General features: G+C 43.5%; 1 protein-coding gene across 1 annotated transcript; it reads right to left on the reverse strand.

Annotated features, from left to right (window-relative positions):
- Positions 1-2308: 2308 nt before the first annotated feature.
- On the reverse strand, positions 2309-13098 carry LOC101964048 (sulfotransferase 2A1). Its single transcript, XM_021734105.3, has 6 exons — positions 12892-13098; positions 11629-11837; positions 10729-10855; positions 7257-7351; positions 5330-5507; positions 2309-3443 (listed from the first exon to the last, which is right to left on the reverse strand). Exons 1-6 carry the CDS (start codon positions 13025-13027, stop codon positions 3331-3333), a joined length of 858 nt encoding a protein of 285 aa, XP_021589780.3. The 5' UTR covers positions 13028-13098; the 3' UTR covers positions 2309-3330.
- Positions 13099-21851: the final 8753 nt, after the last annotated feature.

Here is a 21851-nt window from a genome sequence, read left to right on the forward strand (position 1 = left end):
TTCAGGGAGTGTCTTGTCTGACTGGAGGCAGATTGTTAAAGCCAAGTCCCCCCATCCTAGAGTATGCAGTGCCGATGAGGATAAAGGTAATAACCCCACATTCACAGAAATGAATGTCAACCTGGAGCAGGTCTTTGACAGCATCATGGAGAAGGAGGCCCCGGATCCCAAGGTGGTGAAGTGCATCCTGCAGACCCCTCAGGGGGCCCTGGAGCTGAAGCATGGCTCCCTGAGCATCAGAGCCACCGTGTCCAATGTTCATGTGGCCAAAATGGATGTGGTGATGGAGACCAAGGCCACCTAACTCTCCCTTGTCATTTCACCTCACTGCTGCAGCCCCCGTGGGCGGGTGACACCAGGGAAGGAGGAATGGCCCTGTCATGGACTAGATCCTCAGGGCCAAATCAGCTCTGAGGACACAGGTGTCTAATAAAGCTTGCTGAGTGACGCTGTGTGACCATGTGGCTCCTGGTCTGCTGTCACAGCACAGCCTCCCTGTCCATCTGGGCTCCCTTCATCCCCGCCCTGGGCCCTGTCCCACTTACCCACCAGCGACTCCCTTTCCCCCCTCTTCTTCAGGTGGACTCTGTCCCCAGCTGTCCCCTCTGCTCCTCTGGCCTCCTCCCTGCTCCCTCCCCTCCTGTCCTCCCCACTCCTCATCTGTGCAGCTGGGTTAGCACTTAACCTCTGCTGCCTGCTTGCCCAGGACAGAAGTGGCCCTTCACACCCTTGACCCCAGTCACACCTGGCTCCTGAATCCTGGAGAGGGTGACAGGGACTCAAGACCCCAGAGTAGCATCTAGGGTGGACCCAGTATTGAGGGACATTACCATTGTCTGTCACACCCTGCATTTCCTAAAGAAGGGCTCAGGAGTTGAAGTGTGTCCCACCAGAAGGTCCTGATGTCACAACCTCCAGTACTTGGACTGTGACCTTTTGTGGAAATTAGGTCTTTACAGATGTGAGCAGGTCATAGGGGCAATCCACCTGCCTCAGTCATATAGTGGGTAGGGCCCAGGCCTGAACCCCAACCTCTGGCTGAGTACTTACTGACTTTGAGGGTTGAACATCTGAACATATAACACACAGGAATTCCTGAAACTCCAGGTATTTGAACTTTTGAGTGGACCTTCCTCTCAAATTACCTCCAGAGCTGAGGAGAAGCCACCCTCATGCAACCCAGGTGGCCTTCCTGCCATTCCTCAAACATCCTAAATGTGTCTTCATTTCAGGTCACTTACATTTTGGCTCTGTCTGCCACAACTGTTCCTGAAAGATGGCAGATGGTTCTCTCTCCCTCTCTATTCCTCATGTCTTAGCAAAGCCCTGTCGCTGGCTCAGAAGGGCCCTTCTTATCACTATCTAAAATGGGGACTATGACAACTCCATCTCTCCCCTCACCATGACACGATATTCCACAGTGGGTGTCTCTGCCTGACTCCACACTCTACATTTGATCCTGACCTAGGTTGACATTCATTTCTGTGAATGTGGGGTTATTATCTTTCTCCTCATCAGCACTGCATACTCTAGGACGGGGGGACTTGGCTTTAACAATCTGCCTCCAGTCAGACAAGACACTCCCTGAAAATGGGCACATGGCCAGCCGCCATTGGCTGAACTAAAAGGCCAGGCCTTCCTCAGAGATTTGGTGTGAGGAACTAGGGACTCTATGTGGAGAGAGCATTCAGGCCCAAACAGGGCAGCTGTGGAGCTGTGAAGAAGAATGACTGTCGCTGCCCTGAGCCTAGTGCCCCTGACCTGCTCTGTGATCCTCATAAGTAATGTCTGATGTTCACGCCTGCCAGAGAGTAGGGGAGAATGATTTCCAACGTCTTTTCTGTGGCTAACCTTCATGACTGTGTGTTTTCACCAGTTAGTTCTTCCCATTAGAACTTCTGGATCTGAAGACTTGAGAGCCAAGTTTAGGCCTTGCTGGAAATGATGCCCAAGATGTCCAGTTGCCCAGCTCTGCTGCACTGATAACAGTGTGAACAGCCTTGTTGGTGTGCTGTGGGATAACTCTTACCAATGCCTTTGTGTTCACAGATTGGGGGTGGGATTTACAAATTGCTCATGAAAAAACATAAATAAAATACACTTATTGTGTTCAGATTGCATTTGGTTTGACAGAAAATCCTGGGATTCTCTCATAGTGAGGTTGAACATTGATTTCACTTGTCACTATCTTATGGGGATTCTAAGTTCTTTGAGTATAGACTGAGGAGTAAGGTGCAGGAGACTAATACTACATAGCTATGCTACATGACCTCCAAATTTTGTGAACTAAAAGCAGTCAGAGGTAGAGTGTATTTGGACTTTACCTTTATTACAAGATTATGGAGAAAAATTTCATAACACCTACTAGGGGCCAATGAGTGAACAGACCAGTTCAGTTCTAAATGTATCCTAGGAAAACTCGTACCTTTGTTTGTGTCACTCTTGACAAGTGGTGCTTTAAATATGCAGAAATTGGTGAGGGAGATACCCAGAGTCACTTATAGGAGAACAGAAAACTGTGTCCAAATTCTCAGTCAATTCCTGACCACTCATTACACATCAGCTGGGACTGCCCATTTGCTCTCAGATAAAACTATGTGGTAAATGTGAGTAGAAAAGAGAGCTCAGAATATATTGTTCTTTTCACCATTGATGTAAGTTTTAAAAATCCCAGACAGAGCAATTATTATTTATGATGTAAACACCACCAGGAAGGAAAATAAAGCTAGTCTGGAAATTACACTCCTCCAGATTGTCATCATAACACAATCTGGAGATGCACGTAAAGAAAAGGAACCCTAAGTGCTGCTACATTTTATTTCTTGGTTTAAAAATGAGAGAGAAAATTCTGAGTGATATTCATCTTACATTGATAGAATTCTGTATGTTTAAAAATTATACATGATTTTTTAAATGCTAGGAGATGACAAAGTGAATAGGGAAATTCCAATCATTTTTACAAACAAGTGATGAGAGAAGCAAAATACAGGCTCAGAATGAAGAAATGGGTTTTAAATTCTGTCAGAGCTTTGTAGGTACACATTGGAGTTGGGTTCATGTAGAGAAACCCACCCATGTGTGGAAGTTTATTTCCCTTCCCGATCCCCCTTCCCCGCATGCCCCTCCCCCGGCATTCTCCTCCTCTAAACAACTAGAATTCCTTTTACTCCTTGATTATCTTATATTTCATTGCTTCTTTAGGTTATCCTATCCTCCCACCTCCTTTTCTTACAGAGGTGGTTTTTATGTGAAGAACCCTTCAGTCCTGAGCCTGTCCCAGGACAGGAAAACCATCACATTGTCCATGGAAGGTCCTGGATCTGTCAGAGGTTACTCCCATGGGAACATCCCTTTGGGGAAACCCAACATCTTCTCCTGGTAAACTTTATCAAAGGCTTCAGCTTGGGCCACTGTGAGGTGATTCTTCCAGTCCCCACAGATGCCTGGAAAACATGAAGTAGACGCAGATCAGATCTAGGGATGGGTCTTAAGATGGCGACCTCCTCCCTGCTCTGTGTAGACAGCAGAGTGACCTCTGGGTCATTGGTGAGGCCTTCTCCTGCCTGGCCACCATGCCCATTTCCCCTTCTCCCTGTCTGGAAAGTGTGTCCTGACCTCCCTGCTCTCCAAAACCATCCTGCACAGAATCCACAGGTAGCGATCCTGACTATAAACCAGAACATCTGGACTATAACTAAGTCTGACCACTTGTTTTTTGAGCACTTTGTCCCAAGCTAACAAAATTTCTGACCTGGGTGATGAGAGCAGGTCACACCTTGTCTCTGCTTTGGCCATTCCCTGTGGTCAGTTCTTCTGCACAAGGAACCCATGTTGACCCCTTGCAAACCCAGTGGATCCATTATCTTGTGGCTCAGAGTCTCCCAGGACGTCCAGTCTCCTTCAGCCAAGTTCCCTGGTGCTTTGAGGCTCTAGGTGTAGGGTCCTTGTTGGTTGACTCCATTCCTGGGACTGTCCATTTGCTCTCGGCTCCATGACACAGTCTCCTGATTCAGCTTCAGACATGCCAGGCTGCCCCCTCCTCAGGGCGTTTACCTTTCCTGCTCCTTACCCCAGAGTCTGTCCCAGCAGACACCTTCTCCTCTGTCCATTGGCCTCCCTCAGATGTTTACTCCAGTGCATTGACTCAGTGGGGCTCTCAGCTCAGAACCATATGTCACCATCTTCATTCATAGTGATGATCAAACATGATACGTTGTGCATACTTCCTTTTTGAATGTGCATAAGGTATGCATTTCTAACATATTACGGTATGAAATCATTTTCACAAATTTCCTAAGAATTACTGCTTAAAGGAATTACACCATACATGCTCAATAAATATTTTTTGAAAGGACTGATAAAGAATGAGGAATAGACTAGCATAATACCCTGGTTTACAGACAAGGATTTTAAAAACTCCCTGGAGGGATTACCCACTGACAGGGTGGTGGTGGTGGAATGCTAAAGATTTGAACATAATTTTTATCTTTTACTCAGGTAATTACAGCATTATTTGTCATATATGTTAATTTTCACATAGCAGACTGATCTAATTAATGAATTAATTAAAATATAATAGTAGCTAACCCAATGCAAGATAGGCATGTAAAAAATACACTCAAATGAATATAAAGTAGCAGCCTATGTCACATGTCATGGCTGTCCTAATACCACACATGACTCATAGTTATCTTCATTAGTAGAACAATCTTTACTGATTTCTTCTGCTAGGCCTGGGCTCTTCCCTGAGTCCCATCCCCATCTCTGTTTTATGGCTCTGTGCTCCAGGCTCACCAGGTGGCAGGAATCCTGACGTCCTGAATATCCCTTGAAGCATTTAGTATATTGATTCCATGAGTCACCGTTTCAGATCCATGTGAACTGAAGGAACTTTGCAAAACAGGTCCTGCCACTACTTGGAAAAGACATTTTCAATAGGCCTGAACCCAAAGGTGGGGACATAATTCATCTTTCCTCACAAGAAGGAGGCCTTACAATGTCTCATACCTAATGCCCTCCTCTCTACTCTCTCCAATCGTGTCTTTCTTTGTGTCTCTCTCTCTTTAGGGCACTGCTCTGTGGTAAGTCACCAGTGGAGTGTCCCAGACACCACCATCTCCAGAACCCCCTCCTCCCCAAGACTGAGTCAACCTTCTCCAGGTACCTGCAGCCCACCCCAGTCCCATGAACACAGCTTTCCTGAAGGAAACGAGAGGCTCTGGGCCATGAAGGATTCAAGTTGAAATGTCCCAACACCTGCATTCTTAGTGCCGGGGGCAAACACAAGATGCCCACGTAGTCTAACCCATTCTGAATCCAGGGCATTTACCTTTTCTTGTAATTAAGAAAGGCTTTGTAATTAAAGTTTCAGGCACCATTTCATAATTGGACATCTTGTTTTGTTTCATGACTTGGAAGGAGCTGTTCTTGAGGACAGAGTCCAGTTCTTCTGGAGTCAACTTCTTTCCCAGGAACTGACAGATCCTCTCTATGGTGCTTCTTGGGTCCTACATGTGAACATGAAGAGGGAAGCTATGAATGGGCAGGAGAGCAGGACCTGGAGGATGGGAAGGGGTGTTAGGAGGGCTGTGGGAGGAAGAGGAGGGGAATGACATCAGGATGGGAGAAGCCTGCTGGGGACGCCAGAGGAGGGAGACAGAGACAGGGCCAGCAGAGAGCGTGAGGTATGTGGTGACCTGAAGATCACAGGGGCTTCCCAGGAGGCTGAGTCAGGACACCCCAAAGGCAGGGGCTGGGGTTTCCAAGGAGACACCTGAGGTTTTAAGATAAGGCAGGGAGACAAAGTCCCCAAAGGCTAATCCTCACCCCAAGTGACCCTGCGTCCCTTGACTGGCACTGAATAACACACGGGGATTTACAATATCTCCTTAACTTGACCCCATGGTTATCGATGGGTTTTCCTGGGAGATCACAGCAAGGGAACAGGTCATTATGAGAAGAGAGGATTTCCTTGGAGACCTAGACCTCCTGTCAGCACCATAGTCCTTTATTATAGTGATGTTTTCACGAGCCCCAGTCACTGAGTGACAAGAAGACCCCACGGTGGCAATGATGTTAGAACATGATGTTGGTTGGAGAGGAGGATCACAGGGAGTGTGCAGCTTGCTGCTGAGGTGGCTGAAGGTGGCACCAAGGCTCCTCCCTGAGGACTGACCTCATGCTGAGGACACAGCAGAACAGGAAGCAGGTGCAGTAAGAGGACCAGGGTCCCTTTTCAGGGGAAAAAGATGCCTGAGCCTGTGCCACCTTCTCTGTGCCCAAGACACACCCACAGGAGAAGTGTCTTCTAAGGTCTGCTCACTCCTTTACTTTTTGTTCATTTTTGACCACTTCTGAAAAAGCTTCTAAATATTTTAAAGCTTTCTGTTCCATCTGGACCTGTGAGCCTCCCTCAGAGCCCTGTGCATCTCTGTGCCGTTCATGGGCAGTTTTCTCTGCACCAGAAGAAAAATAGCGTTAGACTAAGTACCTGCTCATTGTGTGATGATTCAATCGGTGTAAGTGGCACATCTGCAAACTCAGATGACAGTATTTATTTAGTTGGGAACATTCAAAATCCTGTCATTTGCTATTTTGAAATATATACTTAGTTACTCTTCTCCACAGTCCCACCCTGTGTCTCAGATCACTGGAAGTCATTGCTGTTCTCAGCTGTACCCTGCCCCCACCCACCAGGGCTGAGCTCATCCACAGGCCCTGCCTGTTACTCCAGCCCCTGACCCCTCACAATAGTCACCCAAAGTGGCACCTCACATTCATGTCACTTTGTCAGTCAAGGGGGAAGCCAGAAAGTTGGACCTAACTCTGGGATTAGTGCTTTCTGCCCCACCCCTTCTGATGGCTAGGTTTCTGGGAACAGAGGAGGTCCTGCAGGCAGAGACCCTGGCAGCCCTAGTGGGTGGCATAAGTCGTGGCACTCTGGTGGAGGAGTCTGATGGTGCCTGCCTGTTTCCCAGATACTCGGGAGGCTGAGGCAGGAGGATCAAGAGTTTGTGGGAGGGCCCTTTAGATGTCGCCAGACGCTATAAGTTTGGAAGATACGTGGACAGAGCTTGGAGTTTGGGGAAGGAATCACAGAAGCAGGGAAATGGAGGCCAAAGTCTCATCTCCTCTCAGTGAACTCCACAGCCTATGCTTTGACAGGGAACATGAATGGGAGACACATAGGTCCAGGGACTTCGGGGAGAGTGAGGATGTTGGGGTGCTGTAGGTGCCAACTATGAGAGGGGGCTCACCTTCTGCAGCTCTTCATAACTCAGCAGCAGGACGTTCTCTCTGTCTCTCATGGACATCCAGCCACGAATGTGCTCAAACCATGATCCATAGGGCACTGTGGGGCAGACACAGGGGTGCAGGTTACACACTGCCAAAACAGGGCTGCACCATCCGTGTCACTCTAAACACACTGACAGCTTGATTCACATATTATTGATCAATGCTGCTCAAACTAGGTAATGAAATAGAGAGGGGGATCTTTCCTGAATTCATTCTATGAAACTAGTCGCATTCTGATACCCAACTGGGAAACACAGATCAAGTAAGAAAACAATAGACCAATATTCCTGCTGAACACAGATACAGAACAGCTTATTAAAATAGCAGCAAATCCTATTCAGCCTTAAGATTATACTCAGGACATGCTGTGTTCACACTTTAGGATTATATATCAAGAGATGTTGATTTCAATCCAGGGATGTAAGCTTGGTCAACACAGGCAAATCCATAAGTTTCACCACATCAATAGAATTTGCCTTGACAGAGGAATTTGGCTGAGCATCATGAGGGCTATATGTGACAATCCCCAAGCCAACATCATGCTAATCGGGGAAAATCTGGAAGCATCTCTCCTAACATCAGGAACAAGACAAGGATGTCCACTTTCACCACTGCCTTTCAATAGAGCTCTATAGACTTGAGCCAGAGGTGTTGGCAGAGAAGGGAATCAAAACCTCACCAGTGGGAAAGAAAGAAGTTGCGTGATCACTGTTTGCAGGTGATAGGAGGCTCTGCTGTGAACACCCAAGAACCTTTCCCCCAAAACTCCTAGAACTGATCAATTGAGGAAAATAGCAACATACAAAATCAACATGCAAAAAACAAGCACTTTTCTTCATCACGAGAATGAATCTGCTGAGGAAAAATTCAAGAATGCAATTCCTTTCACAAAGATTGCTACAAATCCCCAGGTAGAGGAATGTGATGGTGCAAACCTGTATCCCAGATACTCAGGAGGCTGAGGTAGGAGGATTGAGAGTTCAAAGCCAGCCTCAGCAACTTAGGGAGGCCCTCTCTATAGATAAAGTATGAAAAGGTTTGGGGATGTAGCTCATTCGTAGAGCACTTGACTAGCACCTGCAGAAACAAGGGTCTAAACCCCAGTGCCAAATAATAATAATAATCATAATCATAATAATAATGCTGAAGCTATCATGTTTTAAATTCGATCCAGTCTCAAATCATACTGAAGAGATATAGTAACAAAAAAGTGTGCTAATATCAATACGTTCACTTAGATCAGTAGATTAGAAGAGAAGACTCAGAGACAGATCCACACAGATGGAGTCAAATGATCCTCAAGAAAGGCACCAAAAGCAAATGTTGAAGAAAACAATGCCTATTTAATAAATTGTGCTTGGAAAACTGAATATATATGGTTTGAAGGAGGAAGGTAAATCCTGCAGAAAAATCAACTCCAAGTGGATCAAAAACAGGAAGTAGACCATAAACACTGCAACTACTAATTGAAATCATACTGACTATCCTCTGACGTGTAGGTGCAAGCATTACTGGTATAAGACTCCTACTGTTCAGGAAAGAAAACCAGGAGTTGATAAATGGAGAGGCTCAAGTTAAAAGCTTCCACAATGCAGAACCACTGTGTTTCTGCAACCTGTATACTCAGAAAAATGAGAAGTCATATCCCATCTGATTTAAATGTATGACATGTCAGGTATTGTACTGTCATGTGTAATTAATTTTAAAGAAAAAGGTTATACTCAGCAGAGACTGGACAGAGAGAGAGAGGGCTAACAGAAGGGAGCAAAACCTTTTCCAGCTAATTTTCTGAGAAGATTAACATTCAGATGGTAAAAAGAACTCAAAATAAGGTCATTATTATTATTTATTTATTCTAATTAGTTATACATACAGTAGAATGCATTTTGATTCATTGTACACAAACGGAACACAACTTTTCATTTCCCTGGATTGCATGATGTGGAGGGAGTCGCACTCACACATAGACTTAGAGTAATGATGTCCATCTCAATCCACTGTCTTTCCTGCCCCCATATCTCTTCTTCTGCTTTGCTCAATCAAATTTCCTCTCTTCTTCCCTTGAAAACTGCCCTTGTCCCTTTTGGTTCAGGGTCCACTTATCAAAGAGAATATTTGGCCTTTGTTTTTAGGATTGGCTTACTTTGCATAGCATGATATTCTAAACCTCCATCCATTTACCTGCAAATGCTGTAATTTTATTTTCTCTTAATTCTGAGTAATAGTCCATTGTTTATAAGTGTCACAGCTTCTTTATCCATTCATCTATTGAAGGGCATCTAGGTTGCTTCCAAGTTTAGCTATTGTGAATTGAGCTGGTATAAATACTGGTGTGGCTGTGTCAATATTGTCTGCTGATTTTAAGTCCTTTGGGTAAAGACCAAGGAGTGGAATAGCTGGGTCAAACGTGGTTCCATTCTATGTCTTCTAAGAAATCTCCATACTGCTGTCCAGAGTGGTACTGCCACCAGCAATGTATGAGTGTGCCTTATCCCCTAACCACATCCTTACCACACATCTTGTTGCTTGTATTTTTGAAATTTGCCATTATGACTGGAGTGAGATGAAATCTTAGGGTAGTTTTAATTTGCATTTCTCTGTTAATGGAGATGTTGAACATTTTTATAGGTATTTGTTGATTGATTGTATATCTTCTTCTGACAAGTGCCTGCTCCGTTTCTTAGACCATTTATTGATTGGAATAAGAACAGAAATCTTAACACCAAAAACCAAATAACCAAATCAACTGATGGCAAATCACAATCATTTATCAAAAGAAGAAATACAATGGCCAACAATTTTATGAAAAAAATTTCAACGTCTTTCACAACCAGAGAAAAGCAAATAGAAACTACATGGAGATCGTGTCTCACTCCAGTTACAATGGCAATCATCAAGAACACAAATAGGAATAAACACTGGCAGGGATTGAGTGAAAATGAGCACTTACACAATATTGGGATTGGAGACTAGTACAACACCATGGAAATCAGTCTGAAGTTTCCTCAAAAGACTAGGAATGGAGCCAGCATGTGCCCTAATCATAGAGCTCCTTGGGATTCATCAAAACAAAGTCAGCACACTATAGCAACACATGCCCCCAGGTGGATAGCAGTTCAACTCCCAGCAGCTGAGCTCTGGGACCAACCTTGGTGTCCACTGACTGACGAATGGATACAGAGAATATGGTTCGTACACATAATGGATTTTACTCCGTCATAAAGAAGGACTAAATTATGTCATTTTGAGGAAAATGGATGGAACTGGAGACCAGCATGCTGATTGAAATAAGCCAGACTCACAGAGTCAATGGTTGTCTGCTTTCTCTCATATGTGAAAAGTGTACAGAAGAAGAAGAAAATAGGTAAACCACAAAACAAGAGAAAGACCAGTGGAGTAGAGGACAGAGACCTATATGTGAAGAACACTCACCATTTCCTTCCATGAACCATTGAAAATACTGTTCCAGTGACTCTGATTTCTTAAATAATTTTGTCACATTCCAATGATAATAACCTGACACAAGAACATCTTTGGGATTTCTCATGATATATATCACCTTAAATTAGGGAAAATGAGAAAATGAAAAGTCTCAGTCAGTCATTTCCCACCTTGATCTTGATCTTTCCCTGGGTAGTTCTTCCTTAATCTTTATTAAACATGATGGGTTTGTTTAATAAATTAGTCATAGCGTTCATTCACCAAATATACATATTATTATTATTTTAATTTACATATAACAGCAGAATGCATTACAATTCTTAATTTGTTAGATCTTGGATATCCATGATCTGTACTGATCACCCATCAGCCATGGGGAGGCTGGAGAGGCTGCTGATCACACAGCACAGTGACGTGCAGAGGGCAGGCGTCATTACCTAGCTAGCCACAACTCCTACCAGTCCCCTGGATATGAGCATTCATCAAGGTATGCAGGCTCTGCTCCCCAAATACAGGCAACACTGACTTGGGTGCTTCCTTGTACCCAGCAGGAGGCTGTGATTGAGTGAGAATTGACGGACATCTGTAAGAGGTGTATGCTGGGACACTCTAGTGTAGATGTAGTTATAATTCTGGTTACACATGGAATGTGGTTTTCTAAGATTCTGACTTTAGCCAGTCATATTATCCCTGAATTCAGGTGATGCTAATCTGCAGAATGGTCCACATCCTTGCACGCAAGTGTGGTCTGGTTGTGGCCACATGAACCTAAATAATATCTGGGAATGGCAGTGTCACCAATCTACCCAGTGAGCACTCACCCCAGCAGATCTGCAGGGTTAACCTAGGCACATGGAAGGGGAAAGCAGGGGCTGAACATTAGGCACTGACCTTGGCCTTGGAAGTGAATAGAGACTTGGGGAAGAGATGGAAGGGGAGGTGAGAGGACATGAGCCGTGGGCCTTCTCTCTTATTTATACGTTTGTAACCCCGATATGTCTCTAACCAGGGTGAGCGTTCCCAGATGGGCACAGATCGAATCCACTTGGTATCACCATTGGAATGAATCAAGGAAAGAATTTCAACCAACCAGTGGGTTCCTAGAGAAGGGAGGAAAAGTGATGGTCACTCACTTCATCTGGCTTGTGAACAAAACGTATGATAAAATACATAACATGCACTTTACCATCTGCCCATTTTAAGCATGCCATGGGGTGGTGCTGAGCAGTGTTCAGCATGCTCCTGCTGTTGCTCAGCCGATGTCCAGAAGCTTTTTGTCTTGAAAAACTGAAAGTCTCTGCTCATTAACAACATTTCCCTACTAATTCCATCTTTCAGGACCTGGAACCCACCACGGAACTCTCTGTTTCTGTGAACTTGACTACACTTTGCCCCATGGATTCCTATACTATTTGTCCTTTGTGCCCATCAGACTGCACTTAGCATGAGGCCCAGTATTGACCTATATTGTAGGAGGAGTCAGCCTGTCGTCTTGGTTAAGGCTAAATCTTACTCCGTTGTACCAACTCGCCACATTTTGTTTATTTGTTAAACTACCAGTGAATTTTTGGATGCTTCCAATTCTTGGCTCTTGGCTGAGATCTTTCTAATATGTCCCAACTTTTCTTGACTTTCCAACCTTGTGTCACTTCAAAGGCCATTGGCCCCAGTCCTTGCCCAGTTTGCAGTGCTCCTGCCCCCAGCCCCTCTCCTGTAGGTGCATGACACCTGTCCTTTCAGTCCCTTGAATTTTCCAGGATATTTCTGATTCCCAGGCTCTGTCCATGCTGACCCTCCTGCTCTACAGTACCCCTCCACCACATGACCTCCATTCCGACTTTTCATTCCTATTCAGCTGGTATTTCACCAGTAGGTCTTCACAGGTCACCCTTTTCCACCCCCTTCTCCCGTGCCACCACAAAAATACTCAAATCTGCTTATAATTCACTCCTATATCTCCCTCTCATACCTCAAATGACCCTGCTGAGCACTTAGTCACTCTGTCCTAGTCTGGATGCAAGTGGCCTGGGGCACTGCCCCTTCTTCCCCAAAGCAGGGGTCCCTGGCATGGAGAGGGCAGGCCATCCATCTGCTGAGCAAGAGAGGAACGCAGCCACCGCCTTTCCCATGATGGTCCCTGTCCTGTTTCCTTACCTGATTTGGGGTAGGTCACCAATACTGTGTCTTCATCCTTTATCACAAACTGAGCACACGCTTCTTTCAAAACTTCATAGCTATAATTAAGCAGAGGGAAAGGTAACCCTTCAAACCACAAGTAGCCATCTGTCATGGTGGTGAGCTCTCTGTGCGAGGTGCAGGGGTTCCTGCTGTAGCCACCACTGGATGTTGGGGGAGGTACTGGGAGACTGGACTTTGAAGTAAAGTCAAAAGAATCATTAACTTTTCTGGTTATCAAATTAACTGGGTGATTAAGCAAAATTGTGACTGGTGATCAAAATTTCTTTGCATTCAGCAATTTTAGACTCATTCAGGGAACAAGATCAGGATGTGAGCATGAGTTCCTGGCTGGGACCCCATAGCAAGTGCTGCAAAATAACCCACTGAGGAATGTGTGGGGCCTGAAGAAAGCCTTTTTTGTTGTTTGTATGTGTTTGGAAGAGTTTTCAAAATAGAAATCTTACATGAAATCAATAGATACAGTGAAATAATAATGGCCTGGAAGGACTTTGTGGATCTGTGGATGGAAGACCCTTGACTCTAAAGGACAAGAACCTGCTTCAGAGTCAGCAGACAGAGGGGTGGACTGTCACTGACTCCAGGGTCCAGTCCTCCCTTTCCTCCTGATTAACCTGTGGGAGTGGGTTGCATGGTGTCAGGATTTAGGGACTGAGATGAGAGCATCTTCATATCTACCACATCAAAGATCCATGGAAGCTCTGTTTCATCCTTGGTCGAGCACTCTCAGTGCCTAGGGGACTCAGGGACCAACAGCTCCACATATTCAAGCAACACGCCCATCCAGGGGTCCCATAAATAGCCACCTACTGATTCCAGGAATGCTGAAAGATGCACCTACATTTTTGTCAGTTCCTATGGGCTTCTGTCAGCTACAAGGAAAACCAGCTGATCAATGATGTAAACCCCACATTGAAGGCTACGGGGTTTCATGTCGATGTTGATGATCAGGAACAAAAACACTTTCCACTTTTTCTGCTGATTCCTGGCAGAATCAATAGACTGAGCACTTGTGTGTTCAACTAGGAGCTGTGGACACTGAATCTAGATCTATGTGGCCACAGACTGCTGTGTGCATCCTGGGGAGAATGACCAAGATTCGTGGCATGGGTATTGGTCTGGCTGAAGGCAGAGAGGAACTGAATCAGGCAAAGTTGCAGGGGTACATGTGCTCTGGACAGACAGAACACTGTGCACATCAAGACCAAAGAGCTACCTTTTATAAAAGGGGAAACTCTTTCCTGAGTTTTGTTTCATGACTAGTATTGCCAAGTAATTCTAGAGAGTTATGGCAATCACGTGACCCTGTGAGTGCTCAGTAGTTATGGAGTGGTGACATGTGTCTAAAGCACTGTGCACACTTAATAGGTGTCGCCAGTTGCACTGTCCCACCAATCCCATGAGTTGAATGAGGAAGTGTGGACACCACCCAGGTGACAGAGTAAAATCGTGAGCTTTCTGATGATTTAGTGGTGCACTGTGGTGACACATAATCATTGGCTTCATTTTGACACAATCATATACACATGGGATGTCATTTGCTCCACTTCCGTCCCCAGTGGCTGTGATGTTCCTCCCCCACTTTTCCCTCCTCTATCCGCTAGTATTTATGTACTTATGCTTTATAGAATGCATTAAGGTGGAGCACATTTGCTGTATTTATAATGCCCACTGCATGATTTTGTCCATTCCACTCTCCATTTTCTCACCTTTCCCATTCTTCTCCCCACCCACTCTGCCTCCTTATTCTACACTCATCTTCCCTCTCTCTAACTTTATGATATCAGAGTCCCACCCCCCAGTTTTCCCTCTTACATTGCTCCAGCTTCCACATATGAACAAAGACATTAAACCTTCACTTTCTGAGCTGGCTTATTTTACTCATCATGATGTTCTTCAGTTCCATCTGTTTACCAAAAAATACGATAAGTTCATTCTTCATTATGACTTAGTATTATTCCACTGCACATATATATATACACACACACACACACCACATTTTCTTAATCCACTCATCTTGGTTATTTCCCAAAACTTGGTTCATGTGAGTTATGCTGTTTCATACACTGATGCAGGTGTGACACTACAATATTCTGACTTGGTATATTGCGAAGGAGTGGGATTGCTGGGTCATATGGGAATTCCATTCCTAGTCTTTGGGGTAATCTCCATAGTTCTTTCCTGAGTGATTGTTCTAATTTGCAGTTCTACCCACCATGTGTGAGTGTGCCCTTTCCCCTACAACCTCCCAAGCATTTATTCTTTGTGTTCTTCATGGTTGATATTCTGAGTGGAATGAGATGACATTTCAATGTAGTTTTGATTTTCATTTCTGTGATTGCTAGGGACGTTGAAATTTATACACACACACACACACACACACACACACATATCTATCTGTTGTCCACTTGTATTTGCTACTCTCAGAAGTGTCTGTTCATGTCTTTTGGTAAAATGGTTGCTATTGGGGAGTGGGCTCATGTGTCAGGAATGGTGACACTTACACATTGTTCCTCTGAAGCAGTGGGCCAAAGACCTAGAGTAAGACCAGAAACTTTATAACTGCTATGAAAATCAGAGGGTCAAGTCTCCAACATAGAGTCACAGGCTTCCTCCAAAGACTCCTGAAATGTATGAAATGAAACAAATAATTAGCAAATGGAAAGACATCAAATTGAAAGAGTTCTGCACAGCCAAAGAAGCAAGTATGTGAAGAAAGATGCTAAAGAATGGGAGAGAATATTCTTCAGCTACCCTTCTGACAGAATGTAGAAAGAACTCAAAGAAACCAATCTCCAAAAACCTGAATACACCAGGCAATAATTGGGTAAATGAACTAAACAGACATCTTCCAAAAAAAGAAATGCAGATAGTCAACCAATGTATCAAACAATGTTCAAACCTAGGAAATCAGGGAAATGTAAATCAAAACTGCAAATAGATTTTATCTCACTCTAATTAGATATCAAGAATGAAGACTAATAATAAATTCAGTGAGGGCCCGGGAGAAAGGAGCACCTTTGCACTGTTGATGGAATTATCAATCAGCACAACCACTATGGAGCTAGTAATGGAGATTATTCAAAGTTAGGAATGGGGCCACCACGTGCCCCAGCTCTGTCACATCCTGGTATTTACTCAAAAGAATTCCAGTCAGCCTAGTAAAGAGCAGTACATGCACCCCCTGGTTATGCCAGTGACACTTAACCAAGTTAAGGGAAACAACGTGTCAAATGATGAGTGAATACAAAATGTGGCATATATATATATACCAGGAAGCTTTATTCAGCCATAAAAAATTACAAAATTATGTCATTTGCAGACAAGTGAATTCAAGTGGAGAGCATCTTGTTATGTGAGATAAGTAAGACTCAGAAGGTCAATGACTGTACATTTTATCTCATATGCAGAAGCTGGAAAGTAAAAAGGAAATAGACGAGACATTGAAGTCTTAAAAATGAACCAGGGGAGGGATGAAGGAGGGAAGGGGAAGGGGCAGGGTGTGTCCAGCAGTGAAACAGACATGATTACGCTGTGTGCATGATGTGTGCCACCACGAACTCATCTCTTCCTGTGATCATCATGCACCAATATCATAGTAATGTAAAAAGGAAATGGAATCTTACTGAAGGTCATCACCCCACCAAGTGGCAGAGCTGCACTTGGTTCCCATCTTCCATAGGAAACAATGAATCACAGCTCAGTGAAAACTTCCATTGATTCTCCCAGAGATGGAGGGAGCAGTGGGTCAGTTTTTATCTATTACAGAAGTGAAGATGTTGTTCCCAGTTTGCATTTAGAACATGGTGCATTGAAGCTGTCAATGTAGTGGAGACATGTGAGCATCGTCATCAGGTAGCAGGGTGGTTTGGCAATGTTAACCACAAGTGCTGAGCATGTGGTTCCATTGATGTCTTGCTAGAGTGGAGCACCCCATCCTATGGGTATTCTTGTCAGGCCTGAAGGAATGTGGATCCCTCAAGCACTCCAAGCTGCTCATAGCTGCTATTTGCAACTGAAGGCAATTCCACCATTTCCTCCACTTTTATTAAATTTGTTGCCAAAGCAGAACATTGAAGAGAGAACAAAGTAAAAGGGAAAAGCATAGGAAAAAAATGCGAAGGACCAAGATGGAGAAAGGCATTCAGACATGGTCCATTCCAAGGTGCCAATCCTGGAGATCCTTCTGTGCTAATGGGCACCTTAGCTAAATTCTCCCATTTTTATCTGTGATAGGGGTTGTTTGATACCTGTGTTTCATAGATGCACAGCACAGAAGGAACATAGGTATTCAACATGATGGGTGTGTGTTTATTTTTGTTGTGATGTTCATGGGGACTGACTCGGGGCATCATGTGAGGTAGGCAAGAGCTCTACCCCTGCATTACATCCCAAGCACTGAGTATTCCATATTTTGAGAGGGAGTCTTACAAACTGCCCAGAGTGACCTCTAAAATGCAATTCACCTGCCTCAGTCATATAGTAGCTAGGGCCCAGGCCTGAACCCCACCCTGTTGAGGGCCACAACCAAGTTAAGATGGCGCCTGGCAGTTTGCCAGGAGGAGTGGTTTATGAGCCAATGCCACTGAGCCATTAAGATGGTGGAGATTCCTTATTGGCTGATTGCTGTATCTAGATGATGCTAATTGAATCAAGCTGTGTGTAATCAGTTAGGTATATATACCTCTGCTGTCTCGCAATAAAGCGGCTCTCTGTACCTTGATTGCCCGCTCAGTTCCCACTGAGTTTTCCTGCAATAAAGCAGTTCCTGCTTCAACCTTCAAGTTGCTTGTCACCTCCCGGTTATTTGGCCCAGCCAGACTGCGGCATTTGGTGGCCCATATGGGGAGCTACAGAATGCTTCAGAGTAAGTGACATGGTAAATTGCTTGCCCCTGAGAGGATGGGTGACCATTTCAAGAAACAGTGTGTTCTTGTTTCTTTTCATTTCATTTCATTTTTAAGCTGCCTGTCCCGAGAAATAAATAGGACGGGAGAAAAGCTGTTTGCCCCTGAGGAAGGTGTGCATGTGGCCACACCCTGGGGGATGCATGCCCCATCAGCGAGCCTCGGGATGCCGTGGTATCATCCATCGTTTCACGCGCCCCGTCAGGGTGGGGATGGCACCATGGAAGAACAGATAGTGCAAGAGGACGGATGGACATTTCAAGAAAATAGAAAAATTGATACAATTTATTTTTGTTCCTTTTTGTTTGTTTGTTTTGGTTTGTTTTGTTATCAGTGGGTTGTGTTATCTTTGTTACGGAAATATGGGATCAGAAGTTTGTAAGACCAAATCGAAAGGGTGTTAAGTAAAGAAGATATCTTAGATATAGTAAAAAAGGAAATCTCTCGAGCTAGTCAGAAAGGGGAAGAAAGTTTAGAGGAGGCTGCTACTAACACCGAATGTTTAGAGGAGGAAAGACTATCAGGGTAGAAGTTACAACAGGAGGCTGCTACTTACCCCTTTCTATCACCAGAGGGCGTAAGTATTCAACCAACAGCTCCACCTATGTATACGGAGACAACATATGCTGGGTGGCCCCCAACCCCCATAGTTGATAGATGGGATCCTGATACAGGACCTCAAAGATTAGCAAGCCCTGTATTTGAGAATGGGAGAGGGCAGCGATATCACCAGGTTTTGGATTTCAAAACTGTAAAAGAGTTGAAAGAAGCTGTAGCAGCCTGTGATCCTCAAGCCCCTTTTACTGTAAGCATGGTTGAATCCATTTCAAATTTAAACTTAACACCAATAGATTGGGCTAGCATGTGCAAAGCTGTGCTAAGTGGAGGACAATATGTGTTGTGGAAGGTTGCTAATCAGGAGATCTGTGTGGAGACTGCCAGGAGAAATGCAGCAGCCAGTTATCCTCAGAAAAATCTAGAAATGTTGCTAAGAGAGGATCCTCATGAGGGTCAGCAGCAACAAGCAGGATATGATCCTGCCATATACTTACAAATCGCTTCAGCTGCAGTTAAGGCATGGAAGACTTTACAAGGACAAGGAGATTTGCAAGGTCAATTATCTAAGGTTATACAAGGAGCTAATGAACCTTACACGGAGTTTGTGGATAGACTTATACAAACAGCATGCAGAGTCTTTGAGGATGTAGAACAAGCAATGCCATTTATAAAACAACTAGCCTATGAACTAGCCAATAGATGGTGTAGCAAGGCTATTAGACCTTGGAAATATAAAGACTTAAATGCATATATAAAGTTATGCAGAGATATTTATGAACCAGTGATGCAGGGGCAAGTCTTGGCAGCTGCAGTACAATAGGCTTTAGGTGCCAGGAAAAAACATGTTATAATTGTGGTCAAACAGGACATTTTAGAAGGAATTGCCTCATAGGAGGAGGGTTTAAAACAAGTAACAGAACTGGGTATGATCAAAAAAGAAGAATACCAGGTGTTTGACCACGATGTTGTAGAGGAAAACATTGGGCTAATGAAAGCCATTCTTGGGCTACTGTAGAGGGTACTCCATTGCCAAAAAATGGACAAGGGGGCCCAATGCCCCAGGGCCCACAACCACAAATATACAAGGCATTGAAGGAACCCAGCAACACCATCAGGGTAGTGCCCAGGACACATTATCCGTTAACTCCCTTATCAGACAAACCAGAGGGAGCACAGGATTGGACATCTGCGCCTCCACCAGAGCAGTACTAACTCCAGAGATGGGAGTTCAAGTAATTCCCACAGGGGTAAAAGGACCTCTTCCCAAAGGAACAGTAGGTTTATTATTAGGATGCAGTTCTTCTACTCTAAAAGGACTTATGATAAGTCCTGGGGTAATTGATCTCAATTATGAAGGAGAGATAAAAATTATAGCTAGTTTTCTAAGGGGTATCTCACTAATTTCACCAGAATATAGGATTGCACATTTATAAATACTACCCAGTTTACATGACAAATTTTCTAGTTATTCTGTAGAAAGTGGTTCCAAACGATTTGGCTCCACAGGTATAGATTGGGCTATGCTTTCTTTAAATTAAGATTCTCGCCCCATGCTAAAATTAACTATTCAAGGCAAGGATTTCAATGGGCTACTGGACACAGGTGCAGATCTTAGTATCATCTCTTGCTAGGAATGGCCAGAGCATTGGCCATTACAACAAGCCACTCAAATGCTTTGAGGCCTAGGAGTGGCGACTAATACCCATAGAAGTGTGATGGTATTAGATTGGAAGGATCCTGAAGGATGTGAAGGAACTATACAGCCATATGTATTGGATCATCTTCCTATAAATTTATGGGGACGAGATGTTCTAGGTCAGTTGGGATTAGCATTAACAAATAACATTCCACATATCAATCCAAATGCACCCACTATTATGGCTGGACAAGGTTTTAGGAAAGGAAAAGGATTAGAAGAACAAGGTCAAGGTATAGCGGCACCAATATTGGGTTTTCAGAAGGGGTCACTGAGACAAGAAAAATTACTTGGAAATCAGAAAGACCAGTATGGGTTCCTCAGTGGCCCCTGACTAAAGAAAAGATACAAGCAGCCCATGACCTGGTCAGTTAACAATTAGTGGAGGGACATATACAACCTTCTGAATCTCCCCATAATACTCCCATTTTTGTTATTAAAAAGAAATCTGGCAAATGGAGATTATTGCAAGATTTAAGAGCTATTAATAACTAGATGGTTATTATGGGACCTGCTCAATCATGGATTTCTCAATTGTCTGCTTTGCCAAAAGCCTGGTATATTTTAGTTATAGATATTAAAGACTGGTTTTTTTTCCATTCCAATTCATGCTGAGGATGGTCCACGTTTTGCATTTACTGTCCCTGCGCTGAATCATGAAGGTCCTGATCAGAGATATGAATGGAAAGTACTCCCTCGAGGGATGGCTAACAGCCCTACTATGTGTCAAATTTATTTTAACAAAGCAATCCAGCCACTTAGAAATCAAAATCCTGAACTACAAGTATTTTATTATATGGACGATGTATTCTTAGCACACAAAGATAAAAATACATTGTTAGAATGTTATGCCACCCTTACAAACTTATTAAAAAATTATAACCTAGAGATAAATAAAGTGCAGTTAAATTTTCCAATTAATTATTTAGGAATTCTATTATCGTCGACCATGATCTGCCCACCAAAAATTCAAATACGAGTAGATCAACTTAGAACACTTAACGACTTTCAAAAATTGTTAGGAAACATAAATTGAATAAGACCTTATCTAGGTATACCAACAGGAGAGTTGGGACCTTTATTTGATATTCTGAAAGGTCCATCAGATCAAAATTCACCCTGCATGTTAACACCTGAAGCAAGAAAGAAATTAAAACTCATTGAAACATATATGGAAAATATGCATCTGGACAGAATTGATATAAGTTTGCCTCTGCTATTTATTGTATTACCAACTAAAAATATTCCTATGGGAGTATTTTGGCAAGAAGGTCCATTATTATGGATACTTTTATCTTATTCTTCTAACACTATTCTTACTAGGTATCCTGAGGCTGTAGGACAATTAATACTCAAAGAAATAAAAGCAGCAAAGAGAGTGTTTGGAATTTCTCCTAATAAAATTATTACTCCATATACTATGGTCAGATTAATGAGTTAAATACTTGGGCAATAATCATGTGCAAATCTACTTGTTCATTTGATAATCACCTACCATCCAATCCTTTGTTGTCTTTTTGATCCTCACATCCTGTAGTTTTTCCAAAAATGACAAGAAAAACACCTATCATGAATGCTCCAATAATATTTACAGATGGGTCAAATAATGATACAGCAGCAGTAGTTACCCTTAAATCAAGCTTTTACATTTTTAGTACCCGAATAATCAGTTCAAAAAGTAGAGCTTAATGAATATTACAAGCTTTTGTGATGTTTAAAGATTCTGTATTTAATTTATTTTCTGACAGTCAATATAT

Source organism: Ictidomys tridecemlineatus, chromosome 15 (genome assembly GCF_052094955.1).
Source record: "Ictidomys tridecemlineatus isolate mIctTri1 chromosome 15, mIctTri1.hap1, whole genome shotgun sequence".
NCBI classification, from domain to species: Eukaryota; Metazoa; Chordata; class Mammalia; order Rodentia; family Sciuridae; genus Ictidomys; species Ictidomys tridecemlineatus.